The sequence below is a fragment of the Triturus cristatus genome, chromosome 6 (genome assembly GCF_964204655.1).
Source record: "Triturus cristatus chromosome 6, aTriCri1.1, whole genome shotgun sequence".
Taxonomy (NCBI): Eukaryota; Metazoa; Chordata; class Amphibia; order Caudata; family Salamandridae; genus Triturus; species Triturus cristatus.
This window is the reverse complement of record NC_140589.1, coordinates 1,858,257,138-1,858,275,434: the sequence shown is the minus strand read 5'-3', so window position 1 is coordinate 1,858,275,434 and position 18,297 is coordinate 1,858,257,138. Positions and strand designations below refer to the sequence as shown.

The following is an 18,297-nucleotide window of genomic DNA, read 5'->3' as shown; positions in this document are numbered from 1 at the left end:
GTATTGTCTATATACTTGTATTTAGATATCTCTGCTATATGTCGTCTCCAGCATCATCTAGAGGCTAAACATACATATACCTTCCAGCATCTTTTGTAATAAGATTTGTGGTGCAGACACTGAAAAAGCTAAAGGTTACAGGAACATTATATTTAGGTTAATATTTTACCCACACAGAACCATAGAAATTCAGCAGTTATAGTTAGACTTATCTAAAGAAGCTGTAACACATGCCGTTAAGTAACTTTAGGTCATGGGTTTAAGTTTCTTAACAGAAGTATGACTATAGCAATTCAACTTGTATGGTTTTGTGCGGGTAAAATCTGAATCTAACTATAACATGCTTGTCACCTTTGTTTTTTTCAGTGAATTTGTATGCTTTTTTTTACGTAAAATAATATATAAATTGATTTGCGTCCCTAGATATACAAAGTTTATTTCTTTAATAACTTCAAAACTACTTAACAGATCTACACCAAATTACAAGAAGTGCACATTATGGAGCAAAAGCTAGCTTTATGCCAAATTTGGTGCAAATCCATTCGAGGGTTCGGCCTGTAGCCAAGTCTAAACATTGAAAAATACCCATAAACATTGAATGAGGAAAAATCATTTTGGGACTCCCCATTTTTCTAAACCCCTGCTTGACGAATCGCTCCAAAACTTTCCAGGCAGAACTAGGTAAACCAGGGCACTTTTTTCTTAACTTTCGTGAAGGTTCCTCAAACAGTACCAAAGTTAATAGCAAAAGAAAAACTGCTATGGGAAAAATGATTCTGTGGGGTATGGCAGGTTAGTAGGGTAAGTACTTTTCAAGTTTGAAGTTTTTTAAATGTAGTGATATCTGTGGTATTACCAAAGTATATATTGATGACAAGTCATTAGCTGATAGGCTATTGACTGCCTTCACAAAAGTTTAAGGTAGCCATTTTGTTTCCAGCTCCAGTTTGCCTGTGTGCTGCGTTTTATCTTTCAAGCACTATAAGTATTATACTTGGTATTTTTCCCACACCTATAAACACTTTAGTAAAGTGGTAATAGGTAGGCAAAAATAATTATGTTTATAAATATAAATATTTTTTTAAATACAGAGTACCATGGTACAACCGGAGTTCCAAAAAGAATGTAAAAAAAAATGACATACAATATCATTGAAAATAATCTTTAGGATAGTATGTTTTATAAATATAGTATGCTAAAGTGTATTTTCAATTTTGTACATATTTAATTATTCACAAATATGTGCACAGAGATGTGCGTTAATTACTTAAAATGACTGCACTACTTAAAAAAAATAACATCACTATACACTGGTATACCAATTTATGGAAATATTTTTGGGATACCATTAGTACCCCTCTACTTCATATATTTTTTTATACATACAAATATTTTGCTCTACCTGTTATAGTTAGGGGAAAAATACCAAACCTAATACTTACCTAAATTGGAAGGCATAAGCAGAAAATGAGCAAAGTGTACTTAAAAATAACATAGGTGCTTTCACTTTTGTACGGCCAATGATTGGCCAATTATCTCATGACTTGTCATCATTATGTAAAATGGTGGTACCATGAAATATCCTAACATTCTGGTAAAATACCGCACTAATAGATATTCTTAACTTTAAATACCTAAATAATTCTAAAATAGGTACATTGCTTACCTGCACTACCCATGAGAATCATAGGCACACCATAATATCTAATTCTGCCATATTGATATCTATCAATTAAACAGTTGTAACAGGTCTGCAAAATTTGCCAGACATTTGTGAAACAGGTGCTAAGTTATTAAGAGACAAAATGTACAAAAATCACAATGTCAATAATATATACAAAATTATAAACAGAAAGGTTAACCTATTACCACATAAAGGAAGTGGTAATTGGTTGTTAATAACAATAAAACATAATACATGACTATATGTAAGACCCTAATGCAGAAGGCTACGAAACACTGACCTTACAGTAATGCAAAATTGTGATAAAAAGTACTTGGCTGATTTTTTTGCTTTGGTAAACACAGCCATTAGCTATTCATATAACCAATTGTCAGCACCATGTACTTTTGTATATTGTGCACTTAACACCGTATACCATATCATAATATATAACTATGTAGTGAACAACTTATAAATTTAACATTACTTACACTGCTTACATATGCAACCAGAAAATTAACATTTCCATTTCCATATTAGAATATATATTTCGGAGATATAACATTGACATATTTTCACACAATTTAATGGTACATTTCCTTTAATTTACACATTCTGCTTTACGCCACTCCACTACATACCAGTTGACTTTGCGCTGCTACACTGTACACTATTTAGAGAATGCCACTCCAGTTTACAACACTTCAGTACACGTCACTACATTATAAGCTAATCCAGTATACATTACTCCACCCTTCTCCATACAGCTCTATGGTACACCACTCCAGTTCAAATATCTATACTCTATGGTATTACACAGTTTGCCACTGTAGACAACCCTAAACTGTACTTCTCACATCCCCTTCAGTCCCTGCTTACTGGGATGAACTATCTGTCATTACCTCTTCTTGCGGCACTGAGATAACACTCTCCACCACTAACATAACCTTACCCCACCACAAGCCACCTATCTACATTGTCTATGAGTCATTTCCTTAGCCCTTGAAACCCCCCACCACCCAATTTTGGTGAAACCTACTTCACTGTATGATATAATGGGTCTTTTGTTCAAGAGCAGATACCATGTAACAAATTCACTACTGTTTTCAGTGAAACCAAAGCAAGGAATGTGTCCAAAAGACACCATAAGGTGCTTCCGAGCTGAAGACGATCAGTGTAAGAATGATGGTGACTGCACAGGGGATCAGAAGTGCTGCTACTTCCAGTGTGGATTGAAGTGCAAGGCTCCAGAGACAGGTACTTGTGCCAAGATGGAGTCATGGCTGATGTTGTTGTCAGTTCTTAACTTGTATTTCTGCTTTCAAGCTGAACCTGACTTAGAAAGACACAGCATCATCTTATACGAATGAACAAGTGCTGCCTTCATCTAGTGAAATCTGTAGAATTCAAAAATCTCATGTTGATGGGATATTTATTTTGCCTTGAGTGAGGAACAGACTTCCGCTCCCTCTATATACACTGCACAGCAGCTGTATCTGTGTGTGTAACTTCTACACTTGTACTCCTAATTATATTTCTTGATTGATCAATGAGTGGCTAAGGAGATGACAACTAGTTGAGCATTTAATGTCAAACTGTTTTTAGATGGTATGGATAAGAGGGTTTTTCATTTGATATTTGTTCCAAAATGTGTGCCCTGTTTTTTACACTCGCTTGAAAGTGCAGCAAAGTGCTGTCATGAGTCTGAGCGAATGGAGGCTGGGCTGTGACCAGACCCTATGAGAAGACTTCTTTTGTTCACAAAAGTGCTGATACTTACTAACATCCATTATGACATTGGTCACAAGAATACGGCTAGAGTTATTACTCCCAGCTACTCATTGTGGGATATTCATGGATCGAAATGTTTCCTTTAAAGGTAGCTGGTGAGTGAGTGCCCCCTCCATCTTCCCCCAGATGTTGATGCCATAACCAAAATCATTGGCCAACAAAAAGGGATAATTTGTAATAGTTCTTTCTCTAAAATGATAACATATTAAATTGTAGAATGTGCTTTCTATTAGTGTTCCAATATAATGTTCCTACTACTCACCTACCCACCCTGTCATATCCTGGTTTCTGTATTACTGTCTCAAAGAAAACCTGTGGAATTTGCCGATTTATTTGCAGAACCTATTTTACTAATCAGAGCTTAAAACAAGGATCTTCAAGTTCATGAGCCTGCACAGCTGGCAGAAACATGGTCTGAAAGTGCTGGGACAGCCTGTTAATATGGGTAAGTCTGTTGTAGTGTTTTTAAACATCAAGAGCTAGACAAGGGGACGCCTTGTGAGAGTTTCCAGCATTACTCACAGCACCCGACAAGGGGATACCTTGAAAACCAAGAGCATGAGGCACCTGTAAGAGGTATGGACTGGGTACCGCTCAACTGGGGCAAAGAAGCTACCTGAAGCCATGGAGGGACTCTGTACCTTTGGCAGCACATAGTCAACTGAGTACTGCTGAAAAACAAAATCTTAATTGTGTGACTGAAAAAGTAGAATGCAGGGAGTATAAAAGACACTAACTTTGGATTCAGAGGTTACAATCCGGGTGAAATGGTTCTATTCTCACACTCATGGATTCTTAGGTGTCTGATTCTTTAAAATTTTGAATAGAATAATTTGTAGGATGGCATGCTTCTGAAGATCTGTATCTGTATCTGTAGTTTCCACTCCTCATTGTAAAGCAAAACGAGACCTGTGAGATGGTAGATAATTAATGTTTCAAATAGTCGATTAACATGCTACTCCCAGACTGGGTGATTGATCATCACTTTGTGTCTCCACTAGATTGCATTCAGTGACATTAAATCATCAATGGTGCGATAAAAAAATGAAGTTAGAATGGGGTTAGTTAACTAAAACTAGGGAACTCAAATAAAAGAAGGTGGTGCTAGTCAGGCCTCTTGCCTCCCCTTAACAAAAACATGTGGTGTTAGCCAATGAAATGGTGGGGATCCTAAAACTTGAAGTTAACGGATGCATGCTGTGATGGCACAAGAGGTGGCATCTGGTCAGTTTCACATACTATCCAGGTTGTTACAGTTTTGGAAAGAAAATCCCATTATCCTGCGGTTGGGGCAAAAGTCTATTTGTTCTGTTTTAGTCTGTGGCCCTGGAAGTTTATGTCACATATTATGTAACCGAAGTCTCCTCATCTGTCTTACTCTCTCTCTCTCTCTCTCTCTCTCTCTCTCTCTCTCTCTCTCTCTCTCCTTTTCTCAATTTCAGTTCAGTTTCAGTAATGTACCGGTTTACAAGTATTGTCAAAGATTTGTTGGGCTTCTTAGCCATTAAATATATTTTTTAATACATTGTTTTGTTTATGATGGTGCCTCAAGCTATTTTGCTCCTGTCCCTTCCATCTCTGGTCTTTCTAACGTGGCTGTGGATCTCCTGTCCTTAATTCAACTTTGTGAAGTAAATGATTGTTCGAGGCAGTTTCTGGCAGGAACAGGTTCTTAATTCATCATTTTTGGGCAGTAAATGAGGAAGTGTATCTTGTTTTTTTAGTGGCTCAAAATGCATTATTATTATACTTGGTCTTTTTCTCTATGTTGTGATCACTTGCTCTGTATTTGGTCATAGGTTCTCTGTATTTGGATTTTTTTCCAGTAAGTAAATATTCTTCTATGCTTTTCTTCCTGTATAGTAGTTTGTGTTTTTGTTTTCCATTAGGGTCTATTTTTGTTTGTTCTTTTTTCATATCAAATTGAGGTACATCAAATGTTATCTTGTAGGGCACCACAATTTCAGGTAGCATCCCAGGCTGTTCAGCTCAAAGAGATCATTTCTACTCCACATATTTTAAACTTTGGAGTTTTCTATTTCAGGGAACCTTTAATCAGAATGGTTGCATGACTTTCTCATTTAAATATCTTAAATATGTTATAGTTTCAGTATCATTTCCAATCTGCTGAATGTTATTCTAAATATTTGATTGCGTTTTCTGTGGTCTCATTGTTTATTGTAAAGTGATCCTGTTTAACTCCTACTTCGGGTTGTCTAAGTGAGATTGACTTTTAGTGCTTTGGTTATTTTCAAGCATTCTGTGTTTTTGCTGCATGTTGAATCTTTGTTGTAAGCCTTGTTTCTAAGTGGTGTTGAACGTCTTTGGGCCCGATTCACAGAAGAAATCTGAGACAAAATCCTAAACTTACTACTTTTTGTATTCACAGAAAGCATTTAGTAGTAGTAAAGTTAGGATTTTGTCTTAAGTCTGTCTTAAGTCTGTCCTAAGTCTGTCCTAAGTCTGTCCTAAGTCTGTCCTAAGTCTGTCCTAAGTCTGTCCTAAGTCTGTCTTAAGTTTGTCTTAAGTCTGTCTTAAGTCAAACGTAAAACAAAATCCTAAATTTACTACTACTAAATGCCTTCTGTGAATACCAAAAGTAGTAAGTTTAGGAGTTTGTCACAGATTAGTTCTGTGAATTGGGCCCTTTATTTGTTATGTAAGATCATTATTTTAGTTTTTTTTTTTTCTTCATGCTGCAGCTTTACTGCACAGTGAAGCTTTGTCCTAGGCCATGTGTGAGAAGTAATATCTTTCAAAATGTATAATTATATATTTGTATAATATTTTAGGGACACATAATACATATTCTTCATCAGGGCCTTCTCAAACAAAGCCTATGATGAAGGATCAAGATGAATAACTATGGCCTACTCTTCTAGTCTTTTACAGAGAAACCTGGCCAGTGCCCAGTGCCTAGGAACTAACAATACAGACAACTTTGCGTAGGAGCATACCTTGGAATTTCTGCATGTGGAATTCCAAAATCCACAGAATCAAAATTTTCAAACTTGTTTGGGTGCAAACTACATGTACAACAATGGAAACTACACAAGATGCATAATACAGGAGGATCCCTACAATCCACAACTACTCTCTGGGCACTCTCTGTCATAGGTGCAACTTGAATGTAGCACATACAGAATAGATTCCATTATAGCTATAGCCATGTGTCACACGTGCCCTGCACACAACCTCTATGCAGGTATATACATTTGACATCCATGTCCCACATGGATGAGTGAAGGATATGGAGACCAGCAAAACAATTTACAAATGTGGAAGAGGACAGCAGGTGACTCTCCTTGGCAAAGACAGGTAGAAAGCTTGCATTGCCTCTAACTTTTATTGCTGCAACTACTGTCAGTCCTCTACAGCTCAGCAAGCTGATCAAAGTCACTCTCTATAACAATTGAACATATAGTGTGCCACTTCAGGCTGCAGAGCTCCATTATGGTAATCCCAATCTGTGTCAAAAAACGGCAACAGCACACATGCATGATTGTTGTGTGTTTTGGGGGTCAGAAAGCTACAGATTACTATCATACACTTGAGGTAGGGATACACGTCTGCCCAAACCATGCAGGGGCCCTATTTCTGTCCCAAAACAAGTGGATCCATTGTTGAAATACAGAAACGTATGCAAGGAGAAAAGAGCCCACATTTTGAACACCCTGCAGTTTCTGCATTAAGTGTGTAGTGCTTGCATTGAACAGACGGTTGTCATAGTAAACAAGGGGTACATTGGGGAATGGTTGTGAGGTAGCTTTGAGATGAGAATGAACTAACGCTGCATAATACACAGAACAAGTAGGATCATCACATTGTGGACCAGCATGTGGGCAATCCAATATTCTCCGAATAAACCTCTGACGTTCGGAAACAGTGTTCCATGGACTGAGTGTCTCCATGGCTATTGAATTCTGGAGTGTACAGTTGGTGGTGCCCCTTACTAAGCATAGGCTTTTTCCATTAAAGCAGTTATGTATCCTCTCCTGTTGTTGCTAGCATTGCTTGATCAGTAATGTCACCATCTTCACTCACATGTATGGTGTCTCCCTCGTTAATAAGCTTGAGTGAAAGCTTCTCCTCTTTACATGACCTATGGTTCAGTCTCCAATTCTATAATATGACAGGCTCCAGGCTGACAGTCCCACTAGCATCTACTCACAAGACAATGTCTCCTGCTTACAGAGACACCCCAATGAAGGTATTTCATAATGTGACTGCTAGAGCTTATCTGTTTATCATATTTCTCTTTCTCATGCATCTCTCTACCTAATTTGACAAATAAATGTGTTGACTTTTTCAGTTCCAAATAAGCCTGGATTGTGTCCTACGCCTCCCAGCTACCCGACATGTGCCACTTTCCCCAGCCGGCCAATGAATGCGTGTGCCACAGACCAGCAATGCCCAGGAGATGAGAAGTGCTGTGAATATGGCTGCAAGCTGCAGTGCAAGAAGCCCTTACAAGGTACTTGACTTAGCCAATTTTTCCACAATGAGACACCTAGGACTCCACAGACAGGCACTCTATGCTGATCTCTGAAAGGAAATGAAAGGCAGGCAGAAGAAAACACAAAGCCGCTTTAGACTTTGTCCCGTGAATCTCCCATTTACCATTGTGGCCGATTCAGGTCCTGATACTTATAGAGTTCACCCCCATGGCACTGGAAGCTTCTCCATCAAAGTAAGAGTCATTGCAGAGAAAGAAGCATTTTTGGGTGAACATGTTGCTGATTCTTCTTGGCATGGTAAGTTTTTAACCATACTATTCCTTAGATTCATGAAACAAAGTGGGGATTTTTGAGTTTTTTTATGGAACCAGATTGATACAGAAAAGGAAGAGATGAGTTTTAGAGGAATCTTTCCTATGAGAAAGAAACCAGCACTTGGGCTGGTGGCTTAGATGGCAGGTCGTGGAGATGCCCTCCTCTCTGTGCTATTCATGAGCAGACAGGACTGGCAGACATGAGGCGGTTCCTGCATCCCCTGCTTTGCTGGTGGTCATATGAGTGTTTGCCCAAATACCTCTGCTGTAGGTGGTGTTATATGGTGCTCTGCTTGTTAGTCCAGATGAACTATTCAAGGCCCTTGTTACTAGTATAACAATGTTCCTATCTGGGCATTTCCCTTCTATAGAAAATACCAAATACCAAAACTACTTGGTGAAACTTCTCTTGGTATTACAAGTTGGAATTCTTGGAATCTGCAATAACCACAAAAATCAGTGTATTCACAAGAACCCATGTCTACCTTTATTCCACACACTCTCCCCAGATACATTCTGCCATGGTTTCACTAGAGGAATGCGTCTGGGGAAAATATAACAAGTGTGGGTTTTCTCACATACCTCATAATCCTGATTCAGACAGAAAATACTGTTGTCACTTATTTGGAATTCTCTTGACTCTGGGCTACAGAACTTGAAGAACGCCCCCGTTCTGTAGATGAGGAATAACCGACACATCACTGTGGTGCTTTGGCGGAGCAGTGGGGGAAGGTTCCCTCTGCTTTCTGTACTCTGTCTATTCTACTGCAGAAAAAGGAGAGTCACCCTGGGTTGCCAAAAGGGCCAGGGTAGTGTTAAGACAATAAACAAACTTTCCTTTTGTGCACTCACGATACACTGGGGTGCAACGTTTGCTTATATAGAACAAATGAAAATGCATTAAACGATAATTAATACAGAATTTGAATAAATAGATTCATGTGGCAGATTACTTTTATTGGGATTTAAAAAAAAATGATTCTTGTGTTATTGTGTGATTATGAATTTTAGCAATTGAGGATGTATTAGAAAATGACGGACTACGTAAAGCCCTTTTAACCCAAGGATGCGATCTTATAAATGCAATTACATATGGATGTTTTTATGAAAATAAATGAAAATACTTTTTGAGGATAATAAGTGTGACTGAGATTATATATATATGACACTTTACGGAGTCATGCAGAAAACAACGACGACACCTGGTCCATAGTACTGTATTTGGCAATATTTGCACAAGCTGTATTAGACAGAAATGTTGCACGAGGTTTTAACAGTTGTTAGCGTTACCATGAACAGTGTCATTTCAATGATGGAGGATAAACCCGCTCGTAGAGAGTTTTAGAGAGTTGGTATTTATACTTTAATCTGAAACAGTATGGTATTGGAGTCCACGCAAAGTTTTATGTACAATTACATTGGTGGCTCTCAACATAAGGTTGGTGCAATACAAGGACATTTGTAAACATGCAGGGGCAGATTTACAATAACTGGTGCATCCCTGCAGATCAGCAGGGATGCGGCAGTTATTTTGCGTGACGTTAGGGACCCCTTGCGCCACCATGGATGCGCCGCATTTACAATGTAGCGCACCGTGGCGCAAGGAGAGACAGATGCGTGACGCATCTGTCAGCGTATAGGTGACGCAGTGCTGGAGTCGTGTCGCAAGAAGACGCAACTCCAGCACTGCTCAGGGGTGGAGCATACCCATAGTGCTGCGTCACTCCTTACGTCTGCTACAAGCAGGCATAAAGTTTTGACGCAGCGGGCATGTAAAAGTGACTCGTCATTTTTAAGGGGGTTCCTTGTGATGGAATGCCCACCCTGCATACATTATACCTGACGCAGGTATAATATAGCGCAAGGCTGTACAACGTGACACATCTCACTAGATGTGTCTCATTGTAAATTTGTGGCGTGGTGGCACATTGTTTACGACACCGCTGCGTCACAGAAGTGACGCAACGGTGTCGTAAAAATGTCGCAAGGGGCTTGTGAATCTGGCCCCAAGTATTATATTTAAGTTTATGACCATTTTTAGCTTGCACATGGCACTTTAAGAAATGGGTAAAAAAATTGTATGAAAAAGCAATGGGGGCTGTGATGCGCGTCATGTAATCAAGGTCCTACGGAACCGAAACGCGTTATGGCTGCTCCATGTTAACTCTGTGGTCCGTGCTCCATTGTTTGGAGAAGGTCGTCAAGCGGCGGGGGGCGGGATGCTTCTGATATATATTTCTGCTCTCTCCCTTTCACTCAGCGCAGCAAGCTGTCTTGCTGCATCGCATGACATATCAATACATTTGCCCCACAGAGCTTTAGCAAAGTCTTACCAGTGTTGCAGAAAGGGGAAAGCCCACCACCTGGTCTGAATAGCACACCTGCATATTTAACCTTGTTGATTTAGAACATTTGTGTTGCTATTAAGTAATAATATACCTGGCAACCTACATTGCTTTTTAAAAGTATGTTTTTTCTTAAATAATGCTTTGTTATTTATCATAAAAGCCCATGCAGTCCCGACATCATTCTGACTTCTGTTTCAGATAAACTTGGATCCTGCCCGGCCTTCAACCGGTCCATCTGCCTGTTTGCCCGCCCTGCTCCTGCCGAATGCAGCAGAGACAGCCAGTGTCCTGGGACTCAGAGATGCTGTTGCCATGGAGCCTGCAGGATGGAATGTGCTGAGACGGGTGAGTAGACTTAAAGGGCTACTAGGTGACTGCAGTGAGACCCTTTCTAAGGGATCATGCTAGGAACAGCATCTCTCATTCCCAAGATATGCATTTACAGGGCGCCACCAGTGAAGCCTCTCCCATTTTACAGTGCCACAAGTAGAAAGGGGAGTTGAAGGGAAGAGCATGCACTTCTCCAAAGGACTGCTGATGTCTCTCCCCAGTGCTGGTGGCTATGAAGAGCACAGCTTATTCTGTGCCAATGGCTACCGCTTGTCCTCAACAGCTGATAACCGTTCAAAGCTTTGTGTCAGCAAGCACAGTCACAGAGATGTACATTGTGCACAGTTGCACTTTTTCCCGTTTTAATTTCTATACCTTTCTGATGAAATAACTAATAACTTTTCTATTTTAAAAAGGCACAGCCAGAAACAAGTGACATCATTGTATTGTGACCCACAAGGAAAGAGAGGCCATTTTCTCAACAACCTACCCTTGGGGTGCTCAAGGGGGATGTATGACGAAAAAACACATTCCATTGCAACGCATGCCTTTACAACGTGTGCATTACAACGTGAATGCTATTACCATGCACAACCTTTACCGCACATTGTTTTACAATGATTGTGCCTTTACCACGCATGCCTTTACAACTTATTTCGTTGTAAAAGCATGAATGTTAAAAGCATATTCATGGTGAAGGTTTTCCCTGACCCCAGCCCTGAGCCCTAAAACAGGACACCGGCGTGACCTCCCATGGCCCCCAGCACTCTGAAAAATTACCCGGCCCCTACCCATAGCCCTTAAACTGGACCTCGGTGCAACCTCCCCTTGCCTGTAGTAGTTTGTGTCCTTTAAAAAACTACCCAGCCCCAGCCCTGAGCCCTACAACTGGACCCCTGGCACAACCCCCCTGGCCTCCAGTCCTTATATGAAAAAACAGCACAAAGCCCTAAAACAGGCCCTGGCACACATGCCCCCAGTGCTTAAAAATACCACCCAAAGCCATGCCCGGCCCTCAACCCCCTCCCCCCGGCCCATACCCAATTCCCCTTACCTCACGACAACGACTCTGTAGCTCTTCAAGGCTGAGGTGCCGGCCATAAAGAGGACGTGGAAAGGTCTCTTTGTCTCCTCTAACAACACTGATTGCCCCACAGGTGCCTTTGCCACTGTTACCACTCATATGCCCACACCACTGGAATGCCCTACCCATTCATACCTTTACAGCGTAATTCGTTGTAAAGGCATGCTTGGTAAAGGCATTTGCGTTGTAAAAAATGCGTGGTAAAGGCTGTGTGTGGTAACGGTAGATGCATTGTAACAACCGCGTGGTAAAGGCTATGCGTGGCAATGGCACATGCGTTGCAACAACTGCATGGTAAAGTCTGTGCGAGGTAACAGCCAAGATGTGATGCCCGTTTCCCCTCAAGTGTCTAGCTGTGGGCACTGATTCTCGATGGTATGTGTGAACTGCAGCTCAAAATGACGTGCAAATGCTGCAATACCTGGACCACACCCGCTTTGGCTTCAAAGAGGTCAGACCGCCTTTTCACGGAAGGCAATGGCAACATTAGTGATAAGGAGGTGCAAGAGCTGTAAGTGAAGCCTTGAAGTGCAAACACAACAGGGTGTGCAGAACCCTCGTGGACCTCAGTGGAAGCAAATGTCTTAAGACTTTGGAGTGAGCACAGGTGGCGCAGCGGCTACTTATTTCAAGGGAGACCATGTCGGAGCAGAGGCAAGGCCTCCATACCTGCTAGGATCAGCAGGGCAATCCTGGTCATGGTGAACACACTATTGAACACCAGGTTACTAAGGACAATGGTGCATCCTGGGCAGGGTCAAAGTTACAGAGTCCACCGAGGCCTCACCTGGAGCACTCAACAATGCATTTCACTAAAGGCAAACTCAGACATGTCAGTGACTCGATCAGAGTAGCATTCTTTTCAAGAATAAAATATACGTTATAGAAGAAAGACCTTTAAAAACTGGTTTCAGATTTGTCAGTTTCATATACAATTACATAAGAGAGATCTTATTTACATTGACTAGATGTTAAATGACACACCACCTATAAATACCTGTGTTTTAACATGTTTCGATAAGACCCGGGATGTAGCATGAGAAAGCATCGAAAGAGACAGGAAATTTGCATGTTGCTTTTATGCATGTTGACTGTGCACAATCCTTACCAAGTGAACCACTAAAGCCACTAAATACGAGGCTCAACCCCCTAGCAGCAATAGCGCAGAACAGACAGCTTCAACTTAAAGGCAATGTGTAAAGTATTTGTGCAGTACTAAAATAAAATGAAAGGAAATGAAAGGTTTTATAGAGCGCATGTATGCCGTGGCATCTTAGCGCTGGCTGTCTTCAACCTATGCAGGGAACAGTAGGATAGGCTATGGCTAAGGGGCAAATAACCATGTTTTCAAGGTTTTTCGGAACATCAGCAGATTGGTTTGTTTTTTAAGTCTGATGGGCAGCGCATTCCATAGCTTCGGAGCAAGGTAGCGAAAGCTTCTACCGCCCCACTTTAAAGTCTTTATCCTTGACACCACCAGAAGGGCGGCTGATGCAGATCTAAGACTACGCTGTGGAATGTGATGTCTAATATTATCTTTGAAGTAAGCTGATCCACACCCGTGCAGAGTCTTGTGGAGTAGGCACATGGATTTAAATTGGATCCTAGCGTAAACGGGCAGCCAGTGAAGATCCTAAATGGCTTGACTTATGGGGCTAAGTTTCGGAATCTTAAGAAGTAATCGGGCAGCGGCATTCTATAAGGTCTGCAGATTGCGTATCGTACTCCTTTTTGCACCCAGGTAAAGTGCGTTGCAATAATCAATTTGGGATCATACCAAGGCAGTGATAGGGGTTTTTCTGAGAGCCATGGGAATAAATGGTAGAATCTTACGAAGGATTTTCAGGGTAAAAAAGCATGAGGAGGTAATGCTGTTGACCTGGTCAGATAGTGTGAGCTGGTCGTCTTTCTTGATCCCAAGATTTCTAACTTGTTTGACGGGCTGGGGGCAAGGCCCTGCTGCATCTGGCCACCAAGTGTGGTTCCAGATGGAGGTGTATCTTCCAAACATGACCTCTTCAGTTTTACCAGTATTCAACTTCAAACAGTTGTCTTGCATCCAGGTAATAATATGGCTCATGCAGTTGTCGAAGCTAATTGCCACTTTCTCAGGTTTGGAAGACAGAGAGACAATTATTTGTGTGTCATCCGCGTAGCATATAACAGAAAAACCATATGATCGTATACGTTTTGCCAGTGGGGTGACGTACACGTTGAATAAGGTTGGGGAGACTGACGATCCTTGGGGCACCCCACATGGCAAAATGTAGGGGTGCGATGTGTGTTCGTCCATGATTATGGATTGTTCTCTGCCCATTAGGTAGGATCGAAGAATTGCAGAGGCTTTGTTTATGATACCTATATTGGCCAGACGCTGGATAAGTTTATGGTGATCAACCGTATCAAATGCGGCCGATAGGTCTAGTAGGATCAGTATGGCATTTTCCCCCATCAAGTTGACCGCATATGTCTTCTATAGCAGCAATCAGGGCAGACTCAGTAGTATGGCAGGGACGGAACCCATGTTGTGCCGGATCGAGTTTTTCATTTGCCTCTATGAAGGACAGTAGTAGTTCTTGGTTTAGGCCTTTTTCCAGGACGTTTGAGGGAAATGGTAGGCAGGAAATGGGCAGTAGTTACTAACTTCCACAGGGTCTAGAGTTGACTTTTTCAGGATAGGTCTAACCATAGATCTTTTCCAGGTGACAGGAAAAAGTCTTGTATCTAGAATGTTTTTAAGGAGAGGTGTTAGGTTGTTTGCAATTGTATTAGGGGCTAGGTGAAAGACCATGGCGGGACAGGGATCTAGGGAGGATCCCGACTTAGTTGATAGTATTAGCTTCTCTACTCTATCCGGTGTTAGGCTGTTGAACTCATGTAAATATACCTGAGTGTTTGTGCTGTTGTCATTAGTTTCATTCAACTTTATTTCGGTTTTGCTCTAAAGTCAAAGATCCAATAAGGGAAACTGAAGATATGATTTTTTAAAGTTTTAAGTAGGAACAGCACCAAGATGAATAACGTACCAATGATAATCAGTGGTTGTAGTAAATCAGGACCTAGGTGTAATTTGATGCTGACCGTAATGGAGCGTGGGTCAGTTACACCATCTATGTCAAAGACTGTACTTTCTCACCTTAGTCATTTAATTCGCAATCCACCACAGGAGTATCCATCTAAAACCCTTCAGGATCTCAGCTGAGGCACTTAGAGATTTGTAGGGTGTCAAGCTGAGACCAACAGCAGAATAAAGTTCAGGTACACATGCCGGTAAGCTGAGAAAATTCACGAAAGGCCTCTTGTAGCTTGTTGTGTCCTTGTAGCCTGAACAGGAGGTCAGCCTAATGACCCTTGGAGTCCACTTCTTTGTCCGGGTACAAGATGGAGCAGTCCCCCCTCAGGGCTCTTGTCACTGTCACAGCTAGTCCAGTCGTCTTCTGTATTTCCTCAAATACAGAAAGTCTTTTGAAGTCAGTGTCTGTAGGTGCCACACTTATGTTAGGCATTAGCTATTGGGTGAGAATGACTCATGGGTATGCACTAAACAATGGGGTAAAGGTTCCTGGAGCAAGCCCTACTCACTTCGATTATTTTCATGATGGTGACTGTGTTTGGCCCAACTAAACTTGAGGTCTGAGTACTGGGAGTCTACTATTGTGATCCTAGTGTTCTCACACTCAGGTTCTAACACTAAAAACTAGTATGGAGCAGCCACTGTGCCCCCATTAATCCCAGAGACAGGTGTCTGGTTAAATAACAAAGTAGGGTTTTCAAGAAACCAGGCAGAGGATACACAAAAGTTCTTTTGATATCCTATTTACATTTCTTTCAAGTGTGCCTCCAGTGGTATATGTAAAACCCAGAGACAGAAGTCTGGTGGGACAAAGGAGGTCCTTCAACAGTGGATTCATAAGAGTTATCCAAGCATCCTGTTCTCTGTGCTCCAAAGTGTTATAGGCAAACAAAGCAGACTCAAGCAGGCTTTGACACTCAAGCAGTATTTGACACTAACATCAAAAAGGATCCCTGCCCTGCATATTTTGTGAAGATCAGAGGAGCCATCTCTGCCCCAACAGGTCAGTCTTTTGTTTGCTCTTGGGAAGCATTTCATGCCTTTTTCACATCTATTCAAACACTAATTGCTACCCTGCGTTGTGGGTGACAGGGCTTACATAAAGGAGATTTATTAATATTTGAACAGAGGTTTTGACCTTCTGAAAGGGTTTATTTTGACAGGTAAAATTGCAGTTTTTTTACACTGCTACTTTCAGGCTACACTGGTAGGCCTGAAGTCATGTTTACACTGACACAGGAAGAGGTGTGGTGCCGCGGCCAGGGCGAATGACTCCAGAATCTGGGGATCACGGTTCGATCCCCGGCACCAGCAGCAGATTAGCCCAGCACCATGTGACTCTGGGCAATAGCTTGCTTAATCTTTCCGACGGCCCCCAGCGCCCAGAGACCCTTACGGGTGATCGTTCACGCTTTACAAATGTGGATTATTATTATTATTAGTGGCGCAATAGGGGCTGCAGTCCACTCTTCACATTTAATTTACAGGCCCTGAATACATTTTGCACCACATACTAGGGGATTAAAGGTAAGTTAAATATACTAATTAAGACATTTTCTGTTTAACCATGTTTAAAGGGGGAGCACAGGCACTTCAGCAATGTTTACCAGGGTTAAAGTGCACAGAGGTCTAACACCAGCAAAATATAGCTTTAACAGGGTTAAAGTGCACAGAGGTCTAACACCAGAAAAATATAGGTTGCAACAAAAAGCGAAAAATCTGGTGTGACCACGCAAAAGGTGGATTTCCTACACCGGTCATGGTCTATGGTTTAAACAATAATGTAGAAAATAGTACTAAAGCATAATCCGTAAACACACTTTTTCTCAGTTTCAGTGAAACTAGGAACATGTCCACCAAAACCCCGCGATTGCAAGCTACCACTGCCTGTTCAACAGTGCGAGGACGACAGCGACTGCGGAGGCAAACAGAAATGCTGCTCTCAGTGTGGAATAAAGTGCACTGAACCTATTGGTATTTCATTTATTCATTTTGTATATTTTTGTGTTAACACTATGGCGCCAACATGCATTAGTGCTCGCTACATGAAACAGATAGGGGTACAACTTAAAATACTAAAATAAAGAAAATCAAATAATTACAGTTGAGATAAGGCAAAATTGAAAATACAGGATAGTAGTGCAACCTTCTACTGATATATTCATTACAAATATTTACTGACTTAATCTTGTTTGCATTCCGTCACGGAGGACTCTGTGTTCCACCACATGCCCCTTGTCACCCTTGCTGACTGTGCGACATCACAATGGGGCTCTGATTTCAGGGGTCACCAGAGTGCTTCTTTTTGCCTGAGAATGTCGGCCACTTTCTCTACCAAGACGATGCAAAACTGCCTATTATGTAGTGAGAGAGGCATGGGCTTTTTTACCTGTACCCCTGTGGAAGAACTGCCTATTGACTCTCTTATGTAAAGGTCTGCCCAGGACACATATCTGGGTTAGTTGTCCTCATCATGTCTGGCAGATGTATGAAGAACTTTAATCTTTAATACTTTACTGAAATATTTAAAAATTACATTGTTTCCTTATCTATGTTTCAGAGAACCCAGGATTTTGCCCAGTTGATCCAGAAAAGGAGAAACAGTGTGGCTACCTCCCACCACAGAGGTGTAGCAGCGATGCAGAATGCAGAGTTGGCGAGAAGTGCTGTTTGTTCGATTGCGGGGTGCAGTGTGTAAAATCTTTGCCAGGTAATAAGACACATCAAAGGCATGGGACCCATGGAGGGGAAGACAGAGGGCCTATTAACGGGGGAGCTATAGTCTCTATTGATTTACCCTCCAATAGAACACACTATTTCCCTGTTAGAATAACATGTCATATCTCCGTCATTAGGATCAAATCACAGTTCAAATATCATTGCATTTCTATCCCTTTAAATCTGTTAATTTACTATAAAGTGCTTCAACAATGTTCATTCTGTGTTTTTTACCCAATGTTTTTTAATATCAAGAGGATTTGTAAGGTTGAATCATTTTATGGACAACTGAATTTTTATATGAGGCCACTAAATGTAGAATAAGGAGCAATGGTCTTAACTTAACATTAATGATTTTTGATAATCAATTTTATTGATTTTAAACAAGGAAGAGAAAACAAACCAGCAGTAATCAAGAGCAGCATGTTACAGCAGACGTAAAAAAATTATCTTGTTAAATGTGAAGAAAAGGCACCAACAATACATAATCTTATTAAACCTTGCCCTCTGCTCACGTTT

At 41.1% G+C, this 18,297-nt stretch overlaps 1 protein-coding gene across 21 annotated transcripts in view; it reads left to right on the top strand.

The window, feature by feature from the left end:
- Nucleotides 1-18,297, top strand: part of LOC146822208 (uncharacterized) — a 260,616-nt gene that overhangs the window by 197,812 nt on the left and 44,507 nt on the right. For all 21 annotated transcript variants that reach the window (XM_085613358.1, XM_085613354.1, XM_085613342.1 and 18 more), the window contains 5 exons: nt 2,774-2,920; nt 7,767-7,928; nt 10,772-10,918; nt 16,891-17,034; nt 17,621-17,770. In XM_085613358.1, coding sequence (XP_085469484.1) covers nt 2,774-2,920; nt 7,767-7,928; nt 10,772-10,918; nt 16,891-17,034; nt 17,621-17,770 — 750 coding nt within the window. The remainder of the gene's footprint in view (nt 1-2,773; nt 2,921-7,766; nt 7,929-10,771; nt 10,919-16,890; nt 17,035-17,620; nt 17,771-18,297) is intronic.